The sequence below is a fragment of the Ranitomeya variabilis genome, chromosome 4, assembly GCF_051348905.1.
Source record: "Ranitomeya variabilis isolate aRanVar5 chromosome 4, aRanVar5.hap1, whole genome shotgun sequence".
In the NCBI taxonomy this organism is placed as follows: domain Eukaryota; kingdom Metazoa; phylum Chordata; class Amphibia; order Anura; family Dendrobatidae; genus Ranitomeya; species Ranitomeya variabilis.
Genome location: NC_135235.1, coordinates 381,387,711 through 381,402,908, shown reverse-complemented (window position 1 = coordinate 381,402,908; position 15,198 = coordinate 381,387,711). Strand labels below are relative to the sequence as shown.

Genomic DNA, 15,198 nt, shown 5'->3' with positions numbered 1-15,198 from the left:
ATTATCAAGATACACTAAATAAAGGAGTGGTTCTGCAGGTGGGGACCACAGACCACATCTCAGTACCAATGCTTTCTGGCTGATGTTTTGGTCACTTTTGAATGTTGGTTGTGCTTTCACACTTGTGGTAGCACAAGACAGACTCTACAACCCACACAAGTGGCTCAGGTAGTGCAGCTCATCCAGGATGGCACATCAATGCGAGCTGTGGCAAGAAGGCTTGCTGTGTCTGTCAGCGTAGTGTCCAGAGGCTGGAGGTGCTACGAGGAGACAGGCCAGTACACCAGGAGACATGAAGGGAGCTGTAGGAGGGCAACAACCCAGCAGCAGGACCACCTGCTCAGCCTTTGTGCAAGGAGGAACAGGAGGAGCACTGCCAGAGCCCTGCAAAATGACCTCCAGCAGGCCACAAATGTGCATGTGTCTGCACAAACGGTTAGAAACCGACTCCATGAGGATGGTGTGACTGACCGACGTCCACAGATGGGGGTGGGCTCACAGCCCAACACCATGCAGGATGCTTGGCATTTGCCACAGAACACCAGGATTGGCGAATTCACCACTGGCGCCCTGTACTCTTGACAGATGAAAGCAGGTTCACACTGAGCACATGTGACAGACGTGACTATTGTGAATTCTGCTCTTGGGCTCCCTCCGGTGGTTATAAGTGGTAGCGCTGCTGTCTTTGGATCGCTGCATTCATCAGGTGTGTCCACTTATTGCAATCCTGACTGGGCTATTTAGTCTTGCTTGACCCTTTAGTCAGTGCCAGTTGTCCATTGTTTCTGGAGGATTCACATCCCTGCCTGGTCTCTCCTGCTTTGCTGTTTATTTCAACATAGATTAGTTCTGGCTTTGTTTTTTGCAGTCCACATGCTGTGGGCCTTATTGTTCAGTTCTTTTCCATGTTTTGTCTTGTCCAGCTTGGTTAGTATAAGGATTTGTTCAGCCAAGCTGGTATCTCTGGAGATGCAGATATACCCTCCATATCTTTAGTTAGATGTGGAAATTTTGTATTTTCTGTGGTGGATATTTTCTAGTGTTTTAATACTGATCGCATAGTACTCTGTCCTATCCTTTCTATTTAGCTAGAGCGGCCTCCTTTGCTAAATCCTGATTTCAGTCTGTGTACGTTATTTCCCTCTTCTCTCACAGTCAATATTTGTGGGGGGCTGTCTATCCTTTGGGGATTTTCTCTGAGGCAAGATAGTTTTCCCATTTCTATCTCTGGGGGTATTTAGTCCTCCGGCTGTGTCGAGATGTCTAGGAAGTGTTAGGTACATTCCACGGCTACTTCTAGTTGCGGTGTTAAGTTCAGGGTCTGCGGTCAGTACAGGTACCACCTTCTCCAGAGTACGTCTCATGCTGCTCCTAGGCCACCAGATCATAACAGTACAACTGGCCAACAATGAGTTAATCGCATCTCAGAAGAAGGGAAGGGAAGTGCTGAGCCATTTTTTTTTTCTGTAGTCTGTTGTGTCTTTTCTTCCCTCTTTACCTCTGGGTGGCTCAGGAGTTTGGCGCTGGCATGGATGTTCAGGGATTGGCTTCTCGTGTGGATCAACTTGCTGCTAGAGTACAGGGTATTTCCGATTATATCGTTCAGACTCTGGTTTTAGAGCCTAGAATTCCAACTCCTGATTTGTTTTTTGGGGACAGGTCCAAATTTTTGAGCTTTAAAAATAACTGTAAACTGTTTTTTGCTCTGAAACCCCGTTCCTCTGGTGATTCCATTCAGCAGGTTAAAATAGTCATCTCTCTGCTGCGTGGTGACCCTCAGGATTGGGCATTTTCCCTGGAATCTGGGAATCCGGCCTTACTTAATGTAGACACCTTTTTCCAGGCGCTAGGGTTATTGTATGATGAACCTAATTCAGTGGATCATGCTGAGAAGACCTTGTTGGCCCTGTGTCAGGGTTAAGAAGCGGCAGAATCATATTGCCAGAAATTTAGAAAATGGTCTGTGCTGACTAAATGGAATGAGGATGCCTTGGCGGCAATTTTCAGAAAGGGTCTTTCTGAATCCGTTAAAGATGTTATGGTGGGGTTCCCCACGCCTGCTGGTCTGAGTGATTCTATGTCTCTGGCCATTCAGATTGATCGGCGCTTGCGCGAGCACAGAGTTGTGCACACTATGGCATTGTCTTCCGAGCGGAGTCCTGAGCCTATGCAGTGTGATAGGATTGTGTCTAGAGCTGAACGACAAGGATTCAGACGTCAGAATAGGTTGTGTTTTTACTGCGGCGATTCTGCTCATGTTATTTCTGATTGCCCTAAGCGTACCAAGAGAATAGCTAGTTCCGTTACCATCAGTACTGTACAACCTAAATTTCTGTTATCTGTGACCCTGATCTGCTCAATATCGTCATTTTCTGTCATGGCATTTGTGGATTCAGGCGCCGCTTTAAACTTAATGGACTTAGAATTTGCCAGACGTTGTGGTTTTCCCTTGCAGCCTTTGCAGAGTCCTATTCCTTTGAGGGGCATTGATGCTACACCGTTGGCTAAAAATAAACCTCAGTTCTGGACACAGCTGACCATGTGCATGGCGCCAACCTATCAGGAAGATTGTCGTTTTCTGGTGTTGCATAATTTGCATGATGCTATTGTGCTGGGTTTCCCATGGTTACAGGTGCATAATCCGGTATTAGATTGGAAATCTATGTCTGTGACTAGTTGGGGTTGTCAGGGGGTTCATAGTGACGTTTCTTTGATGTCAATTTCCTCCTCCCCCTCTTCTGAAATTCCTGAGTTTTTGTCAGATTTCCAGGATGTATTCGAAGAGCCCAAATCCAGTTCCCTTCCGCCGCATAGGGACTGTGATTGTGCTATCGACTTGGTTCCAGGCTGTAAGTTCCCTAAGGGCCGACTTTTCAACCTGTCTGTGCCAGAACATACTGCCATGCGGTGTTATGTTAAGGAGTCTTTGGAGAAGGGGCATATTCGGCCATCTTCTTCACCATTGGGAGCAGGTTTTTTTTTTGTTGCCAAGAAGGATGGCTCCTTGAGACTCTGTATTGATTATCGCCTCTTGAATAAGATCATGGTCAAATACCAATACCCTTTGCCTTTGCTTTCTGATTTGTTTGCTAGGATTAAGGGGGCTAGTTGGTTTACTAATATTGACCTTCGAGGGGCATATAATCTTGTTCGTAATAAGCAGGGTGACGAATGGAAAACTGCGTTTAATACGCTCGAAGGCCATTTTGAATACTTTGTGATGCCATTCGGGCTCTCTAATGCTCCATCTGTGTTTCAGTCCTTCATGCATGATATATTTCGGAATTATCTTGATAAATTCATGATTGTATATTTGGATGATATTTTGATTTTTTCAGATGATTGGGAGTCTCATGTGAAACAAGTCAGGATGGTATTTCAGATCCTTCGTGATAATGCCTTGTTTGTGAAGGGGTCTAAGTGCCTCTTTGGAGTACAGAAGGTTTCATTTTTGGGCTTCATTTTTTCTCCCTCATCTATAGAAATGGATCCGGTTAAGGTTCAGGCCATTCATGATTGGATCCAGCCCACATCCGTGAAGAGCCTTCAGAAATTTTTGGGCTTTGCTAATTTTTATCGCCGTTTCATTGCTAACTTCTACAGTGTGGTTAAACCCCTGACCGATTTGACGAAGAAAGGCGCTGATGTGACGAATTGGTCCTCTGCAGCTGTTTCTGCCTTTCAGGAGCTTAAACGCCGATTTACTTCTGCCCCTGTGTTGCGTCAGTTGGATGTTTCTCTTCCATTTCAGGTTGAGGTTGACGCTTCTGAGATTGGGGCAGGGGCCGTTTTGTCTCAGAGGAATTCTGATGGTTCCTTGATGAAACCGTGTGCCTTCTTTTCTCGAAAGTTTTCGCCTGCGGAACGCAATTATGATGTCGGCAATAGTGAGTTGTTGGCTATGAAGTGGGCATTTGAGGAGTGGCGACATTGGCTTGAGGGGGCCAAGCACCGTATTGTGGTCTTGACCGATCATAAGAATCTGATTTACCTCGAGTCTGCCAAACGGTTGAATCCTAGACAGGCCCGATGGTCCCTGTTTTTCTCCCGTTTTGATTTTGTGGTCTCGTATCTTCCGGGTTCTAAGAATGTTAAGGCTGATGCCCTCTCTAGGAGCTTTTTGCCTGATTCTCCTGGGGTCCTTGAGCCGGTCGGCATTCTGAAGGAAAGGGTGATTCTTTCTGCCATCTCCCCTGATTTACGACGGGTTCTTCAGGAATTTCAGGCTGATAAACCTGACCGCTGTCCAGTGGGGAAACTATTTGTTCCTGACAGATGGACTAGTAAAGTGATTTCTGAGGTTCATTGTTCTGTGTTGGCTGGCCATCCCGGGATTTTTGGTACCAGAGATTTGGTTGGTAGGTCCTTTTGGTGGCCTTCTTTGTCACGGGATGTGCGTTCTTTTGTGCAGTCCTGTGGGACTTGTGCGCGGGCCAAGCCTTGCTGTTCCCACGCTAGTGGGTTGCTTTTGCCTTTGCCGGTCCCTGAGAGGCCTTGGACGCATATTTCTATGGATTTTATTTCAGATCTTCCGGTTTCCCAGAGGATGTCGGTTATCTGGGTGGTTTGTGACCGGTTTTCTAAAATGGTTCATTTGGTACCTTTGCCTAAATTGCCTTCCTCTTCTGATTTGGTTCCGTTGTTTTTTCAGCATGTGGTTCATTTGCATGGCATTCCGGAGAATATTGTGTCCGATAGAGGTTCCCAGTTTGTTTCTAGGTTTTGGCGAGCCTTTTGTGCTAGGCTGGGCATTGATTTGTCTTTTTCTTCCGCATTTCATCCTCAGACAAATGGCCAAACCGAGCGAACTAATCAGACTTTGGAAACTTATTTGAGATGCTTTGTGTCTGCTGATCAGGATGATTGGGTGGCTTTCTTGCCATTGGCCGAGTTTGCCCTTAATAATCGGGCTAGTTCTGCTACCTTGGTTTCACCCTTCTTTTGTAATTCTGGTTTTCATCCTCGTTTTTCTTCATGGCAGGTTGAGCCTTCTGATTGTCCTGGGGTGGACTCTGTGGTTGACAGGTTGCAGCAAATTTGGGCTCATGTTGTGGACAATTTGGTGTTGTCTCAGGAGGAGGCTCAGCGTTTTGCTAACCGTCGTCAGTGTGTTGGTTCCAGGCTTCGGGTTGGGGATTTGGTCTGGTTGTCTTCCCGTCATGTTCCTATGAAGGTTTCTTCCCCTAAGTTCAAGCCTCGGTTTATTGGTCCTTATAGGATTTCTGAGATTATCAATCCAGTGTCTTTTCGTTTGGCCCTTCCAGCCTCTTTTTCCATCCATAATGTTTTTCATAGATCTTTGTTGCGGAAATATGTGGTGCCCGTTGTTCCCTCTGTTGATCCTCCTGCCCCGGTGTTGATTGATGGGGAGTTGGAGTATGTGGTTGAGAAGATTTTGGATTCTCGTTTTTCGAGGCGGAAGCTTCAGTATCTTGTCAAATGGAAGGGTTATGGCCAGGAGGATAATTCTTGGGTTGTTGCCTCCGATGTTCATGCTGACGATTTGGTTCGTGCCTTTCATTTGGCTCGTCCTGATCGGCCTGGGGGTTCTGGTGAAGGTTCGGTGACCCCTCCTCAAGGGGGGGTACTGTTGTGAATTCTGCTCTTGGGCTCCCTCCGGTGGTTATAATTGGTAGCGCTGCTGTCTTTGGATCGCTGCATTCATCAGGTGTGTCCACTTATTGCAATCCTGACTGGGCTATTTAGTCTTGCTTGACCCTTTAGTCAGTGCCAGTTGTCCATTGTTTCTGGAGGATTCACATCCCTGCCTGGTCTCTCCTGCTTTGCTGTTTATTTCAACATAGATTAGTTCTGGCTTTGTTTTTTGCAGTCCACATGCTGTGGGCCTTATTGTTCAGTTCTTTTCCATGTTTTGTCTTGTCCAGCTTGGTCAGTATAAGGATTTGTTCAGCCAAGCTGGTATCTCTGGAGATGCAGATATACCCTCCATATCTTTAGTTAGATGTGGAGATTTTGTATTTTCTGTGGTGGATATTTTCTAGTGTTTTAATACTGACCGCATAGTACTCTGTCCTATCCTTTCTATTTAGCTAGAGCGGCCTCCTTTGCTAAATCCTGATTTCAGTCTGCGTATGTTATTTCCCTCTTCTCTCACAGTCAATATTTGTGGGGGGCTGTCTATCCTTTGGGGATTTTCTCTGAGGGGTTCTCTAGGGGTATTTAGTCCTCCGGCTGTGTCGAGATGTCTAGGAAGTGTTAGGTACATTCCACGGCTACTTCTAGTTGCGGTGTTAAGTTCAGGGTCTGCGGTCAGTACACGTACCACCTTCTCCAGAGTACGTCTCATGCTGCTCCTAGGCCACCAGATCATAATACGTGACAGAGTCTGGAGAAGCTGTGGAGAACGATCTGCTGCCTGCAACATCCTTCAGCATCACCGGTTTGGCAGTGGGTCAGTAATGGTGTGGGGTGGCATTTCTTTGGAGGGCCCTCCATGTGCTCGCAAGAGGTAGCCTGACTGCCATTAGGTACTGAGATGAGATCCTCAGACCCCTTGTGAGACCATATGCTGGTGCGGTTGGCCCTGGGTTCCTCCTAATGCAGGACAATGCCAGACCTCATGTGGCTGGAGTGTGTCAGCAGTTCCTGCAAGATGAAGGCATTGAAGCTATGGACTGACCCACTCATTCCCCCGACCTGAATCTGATTAAACACATCTGGGACATCATGTCTCGCACCATCCACCAACGTCACGTTGCACCAGAGACTGTCCAGGAGTTAACAGATGCTATGGACCAGGTCTGAGAGGAGATCCCTTCAGAGACCATCTGCTGCCTCATCAGGAGCATGCCCAGGCATTGTAGGGAGGTCATACAGCCACGTGGAGGCCACACACATTACTGAGCATCATTTCCTTGTCTTGAGGCATTTCTACTGAAGTTGGATCAGCCTGTAGCTTCATTTTCCACTTTGATTTTGAGCATCATTCGAACTCCAGACCTCCGTGGGATATTAGTTGTGATTTACATTGATAATCTTTAGGTTTTATTGTTCTCAACACATTCCATTATGTAATGAATAAAGATTTACAACTGGAATATTTCATTCAGTGATATTTAGGATGTGGGATTTTAGTGTTTCCTTTATTTTTTTGAGCAGTGTATAAAAAAACCATAGGAACCTGGCATAGATTAAAGGGGTGGTCCAAAGGCAAAGTCATTTTCATTCTAAATCCCTTTTTATTTTATTCCATAACCTAAATTATGTTCTAATGTACTTGCATAAAAATTCCCTAACCTTCCTTAATTACACTATCTAACAGCTATTCTAATGCTTTTCCCTACTTAATTTCTGATGACGCTTCATTTGGGAATCCCAGTGCATGCTTGGATACTCAAATGAAGCAGAGGTTGAGTGCACATTGCACATGCACAGCACGCTGGAACGAGCCCAGCACCTGAAACGATCGTCACTGATGACGCTCTGTTTCACGGAGGGGGCAGGGGTTGCGGCGGTTTGTCCCCTGATGACACTCTGTTTCATAGAGGGGGCAGAGGCTGCGGCAGTAACCGCAGCCTTTGTCCTCTGATTATGCTCCGTTTGAGTTTCCTAGCATGCACTAAGATTCACAAATGAAGTGTCATCAGAAAAGATATAGGGAAAAAGTAGCAAATAAATCAGATAGTGTAGTTAGGAAAGAATAGGGAATATTTTATGCAAACATATTAGAAAATAGTTCAGATATGGCACTAAATATTTAGGGATGGAGAATTAAAATTACTTTACCTTAATAACTGTATATACAGTATGTATTAAGTGTACCTTAAGTTATACAGAAAAACACTTATAATGCCGTAGCACAGTAAAGATTTTTCTACATTAGTTATGGAGCGCCCCCAAGGGCTGTGGGGTACTCGGTACCGGGTCCTTCGGTTCTCAAGGGGGGATGCCACTGTGGCTGACCCGGTCCGTGGCCCTCGGGAGGTCCGTATTAAAAGGGGGAAAGGTCTTTAAAGGGGAAATATTCGTGACGCCACCTGTGGTATTCGGTCAGGGTGACTGACGCTGCTTTAAGGGGTCCACTGGGGTGATGTTATGGCAGCTAGATGTTATACCTTCCCACAGGTGAAGTGTATCCCCAGGGCTTCCCAATGTGTAAATGGTGGATGGTGAGAGGTGCGGTGAAGAACAAGGACACAAGGTTGCAGTCTCTTTACCTTTTTACTGAAGACTTCAGCATCCACAGTCCAGAGCACTAGATCACTGGGCAGGCAGAGTCCGGCCGGTTTGGAGGCAAATCCAGAGTCCCCCTATCCAGGTGGAAATCAGTAGCCTTCCTCTAGCGCCCGGGTGTTGTAGTACCTTACTGCTGAGCCTCTCATAAGGTCCTCACAACTGTTGTAGATGTTCTAGATATTATGTCTCTTTCTCTGTCCCCTGGAAGGATAGGACAACCCATATGACTGGTGGCCTGAGGCTTTTTACAGGGACTCTAGCATGCCCCGGCCTTTGAGGGGTGCCACTGTGCCTCCTGGGTATGGGGCGGATCACTAACGTGAAATTAGCTGTCCTGACGGTCTTTGGAGCAAGACATAAAGGACTGTTGCTCCCTCGGTGTTCCGGCTACCGGATCCTGGGCCTCAGAAGGAGGCAGCCTGTGCAGGGCAGAACTCCTTCTGGTTTCCACTCCTTTTGCTATGACTTAGTTTCTCACCCTCTACAATACAGTTCTCTGTTTGTGTCCTTTTTTAGGGGCTGCCGCATGTGGGGCAGGCGCAGCTCCGTGTCCTTCTGTCTAGGCATCTGACAGGATCCCACCCCTGTCAGGGACCAACTTACCTGAGCGGAGCTCAGCTAGCAGCTGCCTGAGTGAAGCTCAGCCTGCATCTGCCTAACTTCCTATCCAGGCCACCAGTTTTACCTAATTGTGAAGAGTGCCCTAAATAGGAGCATAGCTCCCCCTGGTGGACTGGAGTATGAAATGTGTTGCATGTTTGTGATACCTGGTAAAGAGATCTCCTTTATTGCCTCCAAACGTAACATCACTCCCCCCTAGAGGAGAATGATATTACTGCAACGACCAGGACTCTGGGGCGCTGCAGTTATATTAGTTATTTTGCTGTAAATAGCAGCCTAGTCCGGCTCTAGTTCATGCAGTCTGCTAGGGTTTTGTGTAACAATCGCATTACATTATAGTATACGGGATGCAGGAGTAAAAAAAACCATCACAATCAAAAGGCAGCCGCATTTACCAACACTAGATAACAATATTACTGCACTACAGGATGCAAGAGACCCCCATGGTAAAGGAGGAGGCAGCTCAGGTGCAAGGTAATGAAAATCAGTCACTCACACACCTATCACTAATGCGGTATTTTATGTGCTCTTGGATTAGTGGTTTTGAATTTTAGTGTAGGGAGCCACAAGACACTAAGAACCCTTGATGTGTGTTGCGAGCTCACACATTTTTGCCAAAATATTGACCAATACCTCATGCATTTTAGACATCTTTTTATTTGTTGTCCATTTTTCATTATTTGCAGGGTGCAGTTAGCTCCTCTATTTTTATCTGTGTGACTGGCACCCTATACAAACCTTATCAGTTTGCATTTATAGTACTAGGCACCCAACCCTTCAGGGATGGTAGGTGTAAGTGGTTGTTTCATTAGTATTCTGCATCTGTGCTGCCTCCACCTTTATCGTGGGTCTGCTGAGTCCTGTAGTGTATTAAAATTGTTACCTGGAGTTGGGAAATACGGATGTCTTTTTTTCTGTGATGTTTTTTAATTTTATCTACTTTTTGGGTGAATTGCTTTGAATTTAGTGTTAGGACTTGCAAAACAATCAGGACCCTTGATGTGGGTTGCAGACTTGTGTATTTTGGACAAAATATCAACCAATAACTTATGCATGTTTCACATCTGTTTCATCCCTTTTTGTTGCAAATTTGTAATGTTTTGCTGGGTGCAGCCGGGTACTTTAGTGTTGGCTTGAGGAATTTGCGGTGTCTGTCCTTGTGAGATGTGCTTATAGTTATAGGGCTTGGCAGCCTGATCTAATAGTATGCGCGTCACTAATAGGCTGTAAGCCAGACACTGTGCACTACACCTATCTGGTGACTGGCACTCTATACAAGTCTTATCCGTGTGCATTTATTATACCACACAAGCACCCCCATCATGAATGGCAGGCGTGTGAGTGGTTGTTTCATCGGTAGTTTGCACCCGTGCTGCTTTCGCCTTTATCATGGGGGTTGATGCGTCCTGTAGTGCATTAGTATTGTAATCTAGTTTTGTTAAATACAGCTACCCGTTTTTTGTGATTTTTTATTTTAATTTATGTCCTTTTAGGTGAGTTATTTTTGGATGAAGAGGTAGAAGTAGTACCCAAACCCAAAGATCCCTCCTGCCACATAACAAAATATCAGTATTCTAAACAGAGCATGGTTGTCGGTGGCTTCATTACAGATTTGGCTTGGAACTTCTAGTCTTGATATAATACTTAAATGCAAAGTTTCCTATTGTGACACAGACACTGCAGAACATCTTTCTTGCGTCCCAAATCCTAAATGCAATCACAAAATGTGCAGGCAATATGAAACGCAGAAAAATTAAATCAAACTGGAACAGGTGGAAATTAAAATACATACCTCTGATGATGAGTGCCTCACTCTTTGCAAGAACTGTTTTATCATTTCTTCTGGCCTTTTTGCTAATAAATAATAATGAAAAGATAAGAAAAAAAAACCACATCCTCCATTAATCTGCTTTCATGGAAAATGGAATATCTGCCCATTGTGTATGATAGTGGACAGTGCAAGATCAGGAATATTTACTTTGTATGGACAGCCAGTAAAAAAACAGAAACAAAAGATAAAAACACTAATTACGGTAAATAAGTTGTTTTCTGACTCCGTGTAAGGGTAGGAATTTACATAGTCTGAATTTATCCCAACTGAAACAACAATTCAGCAGACATATAAAAACATTACTGCAAAATACTGCTTCAGAATTTTGTTCTCTACTGCTACATTCCAAAAATGCGCCTTTATCGCATTTTTGTGTATTTTTGATGCGTCAAAAACAGAGCATCTTGCAGTTCCAGCAAAGTGGATGGGATTTATAAAAAATCTTTTGCATCTTGTGCTTCTTTTTAAGGCATCGTACAATGACCGATTCAAATCCGCAGCATGTCAATTTCTCTTGTGGGTACGCTGAATTTTCTGTGCAAAAATTTCCCATAGACTTGCATTAGGTGCGGAAAATCTGCAGGTGAAAACCGCACATGCGTTTTAAGTGAGTTTCAGCAGCGGAAATTCATCAAAAACACATGTAATCCACACCCAAGTATGTCCATAAAATTTTTTTCAAAGCCAAATACCTATCAGAAGAAAATTTGCAGCATCAAAAAATGAGATAAAAACGCATTTTAAACCTCACACAAAAACGCAATAAAGCACACAAGTACCGTAACCTAATTTAAATAATAGGTGCAGAAATAGTGTAGAAACTCTACAACATCAAAAAGGCACCAAAAGCTCATCGTGGGAACATAGCCTAATGGTACAGAATTGCAATGCGTCCAATAGTTAAGTCTAAAATTATTTTTAGCCTTACTTCCCTGTATGTTCAATAACAAATCCCAGAGGTTTTCAATCAGCATTTGATTATGTCAGCCTTTTTATTTTTGTAGTGAAAACATTTTCCCTGTACGCCCTTCATTGTAAGGGCTCACTCACACTGGCGTATAATATGGAGGAGTGCAATGCGAGAAAACATCACATTGCACTCTGACCAATGTTAGCAAATGAGTCAGTGCTCATCTGCGAGTTTTACCTCAGCTCTATTCAAACTGAGGAAAACATTGCAGGATGCTCCGGGTGGATTCGAGAATCAGATCGCATTCGTCAAGGCGAGTCAATTAGTGCGAGAAAAAAATCCCACAGCACAGGAAACCTGATATTTCATCAGCCAAGTACAGTAAATTGACAGGTCGAACTGTCAGAATAGAAAAGATAGAAAAATGTCATGTAGAAATGTAATGTCACAAACCCCCTACACATAATAAACTACCACCATTTAGTGCCTTTCCTGTGGCACTGATAGGAATTTAGCCCTATTAAATAAATAAATAATTAAAAAAAATGAAGTGGGGTTCCCCCTATTCTTGATAACCAGCAAAGGCAAAGTAGACAGTTGTGAGCGGATATTAATAGGCTTGGGAGGTCCATGGTTATCTGGACCTTCCCAGCCTGATAATATAAGTCCGCAGCTGTGTGCTTTACCTTGGCTTGTTATTAAAAATAGGGGGTGTAAGGTACTACCAGGAACGCGGGATGCAGTGACGAGCAGGAGGCAGAGCAAGAGTTAACGAGGCTTATATATATATAGTTATCTCAGCAGTAAATACTCCACGCAGGGAGTACGGGGGTGTAAATATACAGACCCACAATGTGTATAAGGCAATAAAGTAACTATAACGGATCAAATAACGTGTTAACTTATCAGTCTCTGGTTCCAGGCCGATGGTGGCTAGAAAATCCCACAATGGCGCCGTAGGTGGCGCGAGAAGTCTCTGAGCCAGTCCTGGAGAAATGTGAAGCACTGTCTCTATACGGTGACGAAGTATGCTGGTCTTCCTACAAGTGGTCTTGTGATCCTGGAACAAAGTGCTGAACGGGGAAAGGTCTGCTGCACAGCTAAGGATGTATAAAGCCCTGGAGTGGAGGCCGCAGTCTCACCGCTGCAAACCGCGTGCAATGCCGGATCAGCGTTGCAAAGAGAGTCAGCAGCTGTCAGAGTCACCGACCGGTTAGTGCTGTAGAGTTCAGAGAATAACAGGGAGTTGGTCTCAGGAGATGCACAGTCTGTATGCGTGGGGGATGGAACGCTGCAATGCGGGCCTCTGAGTTGGCGTCGGTCAGCGGAGAAGGAATCAACCTTCTCCTGTAGCACACGCTGGGTACCCGCCAAAAGCCCCGTTCTTGCGCGCTAAGCCTCTTTTATATCACACCCACCCCCAACAGTCAGGTGCAAAGGACTACTCCGGTCAGAAAGTGCTTTCCCCGGCAATAATTCCCCCAGCAACAATGGTGACAGTCCCGACAGTTCCGGCCCGGACACGCGAGAGAAACCACTATTCTAGTCCATCTTCCTACATTCGCTCAATCCTTTTGCTCACCATTCCACAGGCGAGGGTTCTTGTGAAACACATGACCGTCTTCCTCTCTTTAGTACATTTTGCTGGCAAAAGGAATGTTCCTGATCGAAACGATTGGGGGGTTTGCCCGCTGTTGTTCGTTCTGAACATCATAAATTGGAAGGAGAAGTGGAGTCCCCTTGAGTGGCAGAATCAGGTTGTACAGAATGGAGCAATGGTGCATCTGTATTCTCGGGATCAGATTCTTCAGGGACCCCAGGTCTTGGTTCCTCACTCTCTTCATCCTCTTCTTCCTCTACTATCGTGGGAACTGGCTCAGGAGTCTCTGGTGTCTCATCTGCTCGTACTAGGTCCTTTGATAGACAAGGCCAAAGCATGTTCCGATGAACTATCCGAGTGGGAGAGCTCTGTTCTCCTTCAGGCTGAATCTTGTACACAGGCCCCTCGGAGCTGATTCATCGCTTTACCCGGTACAGGTCCTTTTCCCACCGATTCTCCAGCTTGTCTCGAGGATGTCTTTCTTGCACCAAAACACGGTCTCTGACCTGAAGATCTGTTGCCCACGGCGGAGTCCTCTCAGCATGCTCTGACTTCCAAAGCCTCGTCTGTACCAACCGATACAAAGTCTGCAGGTGATGACGATGTTCTCGAACCCAGGAGGACACCCCCGTCCGTGGGTAATCCTCTTCTGGGTCCAATTCTAACTCAGTGATTCCCTTTCCAGCCTGACCGAATAGGAGAGAATAGGAACCCGTGGTTCGGTGTACTCGATTATTGTATATCCATACCAAATCTGATACATACTCAGGTCACCTGACCTTCTGATCTTCTTCCAGAGTTCTCAACATTTGAATCAACGTTCACAGGCGCAGTATCCCTGAGGGTGATACAGTGTGGTGCGGGATTTGTCAATCTGGTACATACGATGTAATTCTTCTATCACTTTACCCAAGAAACAGGCTCCCTGGTCAGAATGGATCTGTGTCAGACATCCGTAAGGTTGAATGAAATTTTTACAAATTGCATGTGCAGCTAACTCCACAGTTTGATCCCTGGTTGGAGTCACAACAGCAAATTTCGTGAAGTGATCCACCACCACTAAACAATGTTCATACACCTGGTGGGCCAGCCCGATGGTCACATAACCTATCATTAACAGCTCCAGGGGGGCAGATGTCACAATGGACTGTATAGGGGTTCTCTGCTCTGGCGGTTTAGCCAATTCACATGTCCGACATGCTCTACAAGTCTCTTCTATAACCGCCTTTAGCCGAGGATGAAATATGAAGCGTTGTAACCAGTGAAAAGTCTTCTCCTGACCAAAGTGCACTCCTTTTTCATGACATAGGGTATACGTGAGTTCCGTGACCTGGAAAAAATTCCCCCAATCCTCTTAAACTTTCATACATAACCCCCCCTACATAACATACATAATACATACTACATACATAATATAATATATAACATAATATAATAACATAATATATAACATAATACATAATACATACATAACATTCATACATAACCCTTTCATACATAACCCCCCCTAAAGAATAAACTTCTATCGTACGCAAATCAACAGACTGAGACATATATTGGATTTAATTGGCCACAGCAGCCATTTTATTAAAATAAATGATAACAGAACTTTTATAACAATCCAGAATAGGAGGGGCGGTCCTCGAAGCCCCAAAGTTATAAACCTAAGCATCCCAAATTACACAATTTTCAGCCCAGGATAAGTCTTACCCCCAGCCGTAAAGCACCAGCTCAGAGATAGATAACCAATCCTGGTCCACCGAACCCACCCCCATGCCAGGGGCCCATAAATCCACCTCACACGGGATAACCGAACCGCGCCTTGTTAAATTCTCTCATGGGGGGTCCAGGACCTCTCAAGATCCCCCTCATTGAACCACCATTTACCATTTCCACCGACTTCGAGGACCCCCACCCCCCGCCAAACTGCCGTGACAATACCCTAACAGCATACACAGACCAAAAAACAAGTACATTTAGGTACCTCTTAAAACAATACCCCAAAAAACCTCGCGGGCCGAATTCACCCCCTTTACCCTA

General features: G+C 45.2%; 1 protein-coding gene across 1 annotated transcript in view; it reads right to left on the bottom strand.

Annotated features, from left to right (window-relative positions):
- Positions 1 to 15,198, bottom strand: part of LOC143764824 (E3 ubiquitin-protein ligase DTX4-like) — a 118,794-nt gene that overhangs the window by 29,131 nt on the left and 74,465 nt on the right. Inside the window, exon 5 of the mRNA XM_077250813.1 lies at positions 10,610 to 10,671. Within this exon, the coding sequence (XP_077106928.1) occupies positions 10,610 to 10,671 (62 nt within the window). The remainder of the gene's footprint in view (positions 1 to 10,609; positions 10,672 to 15,198) is intronic.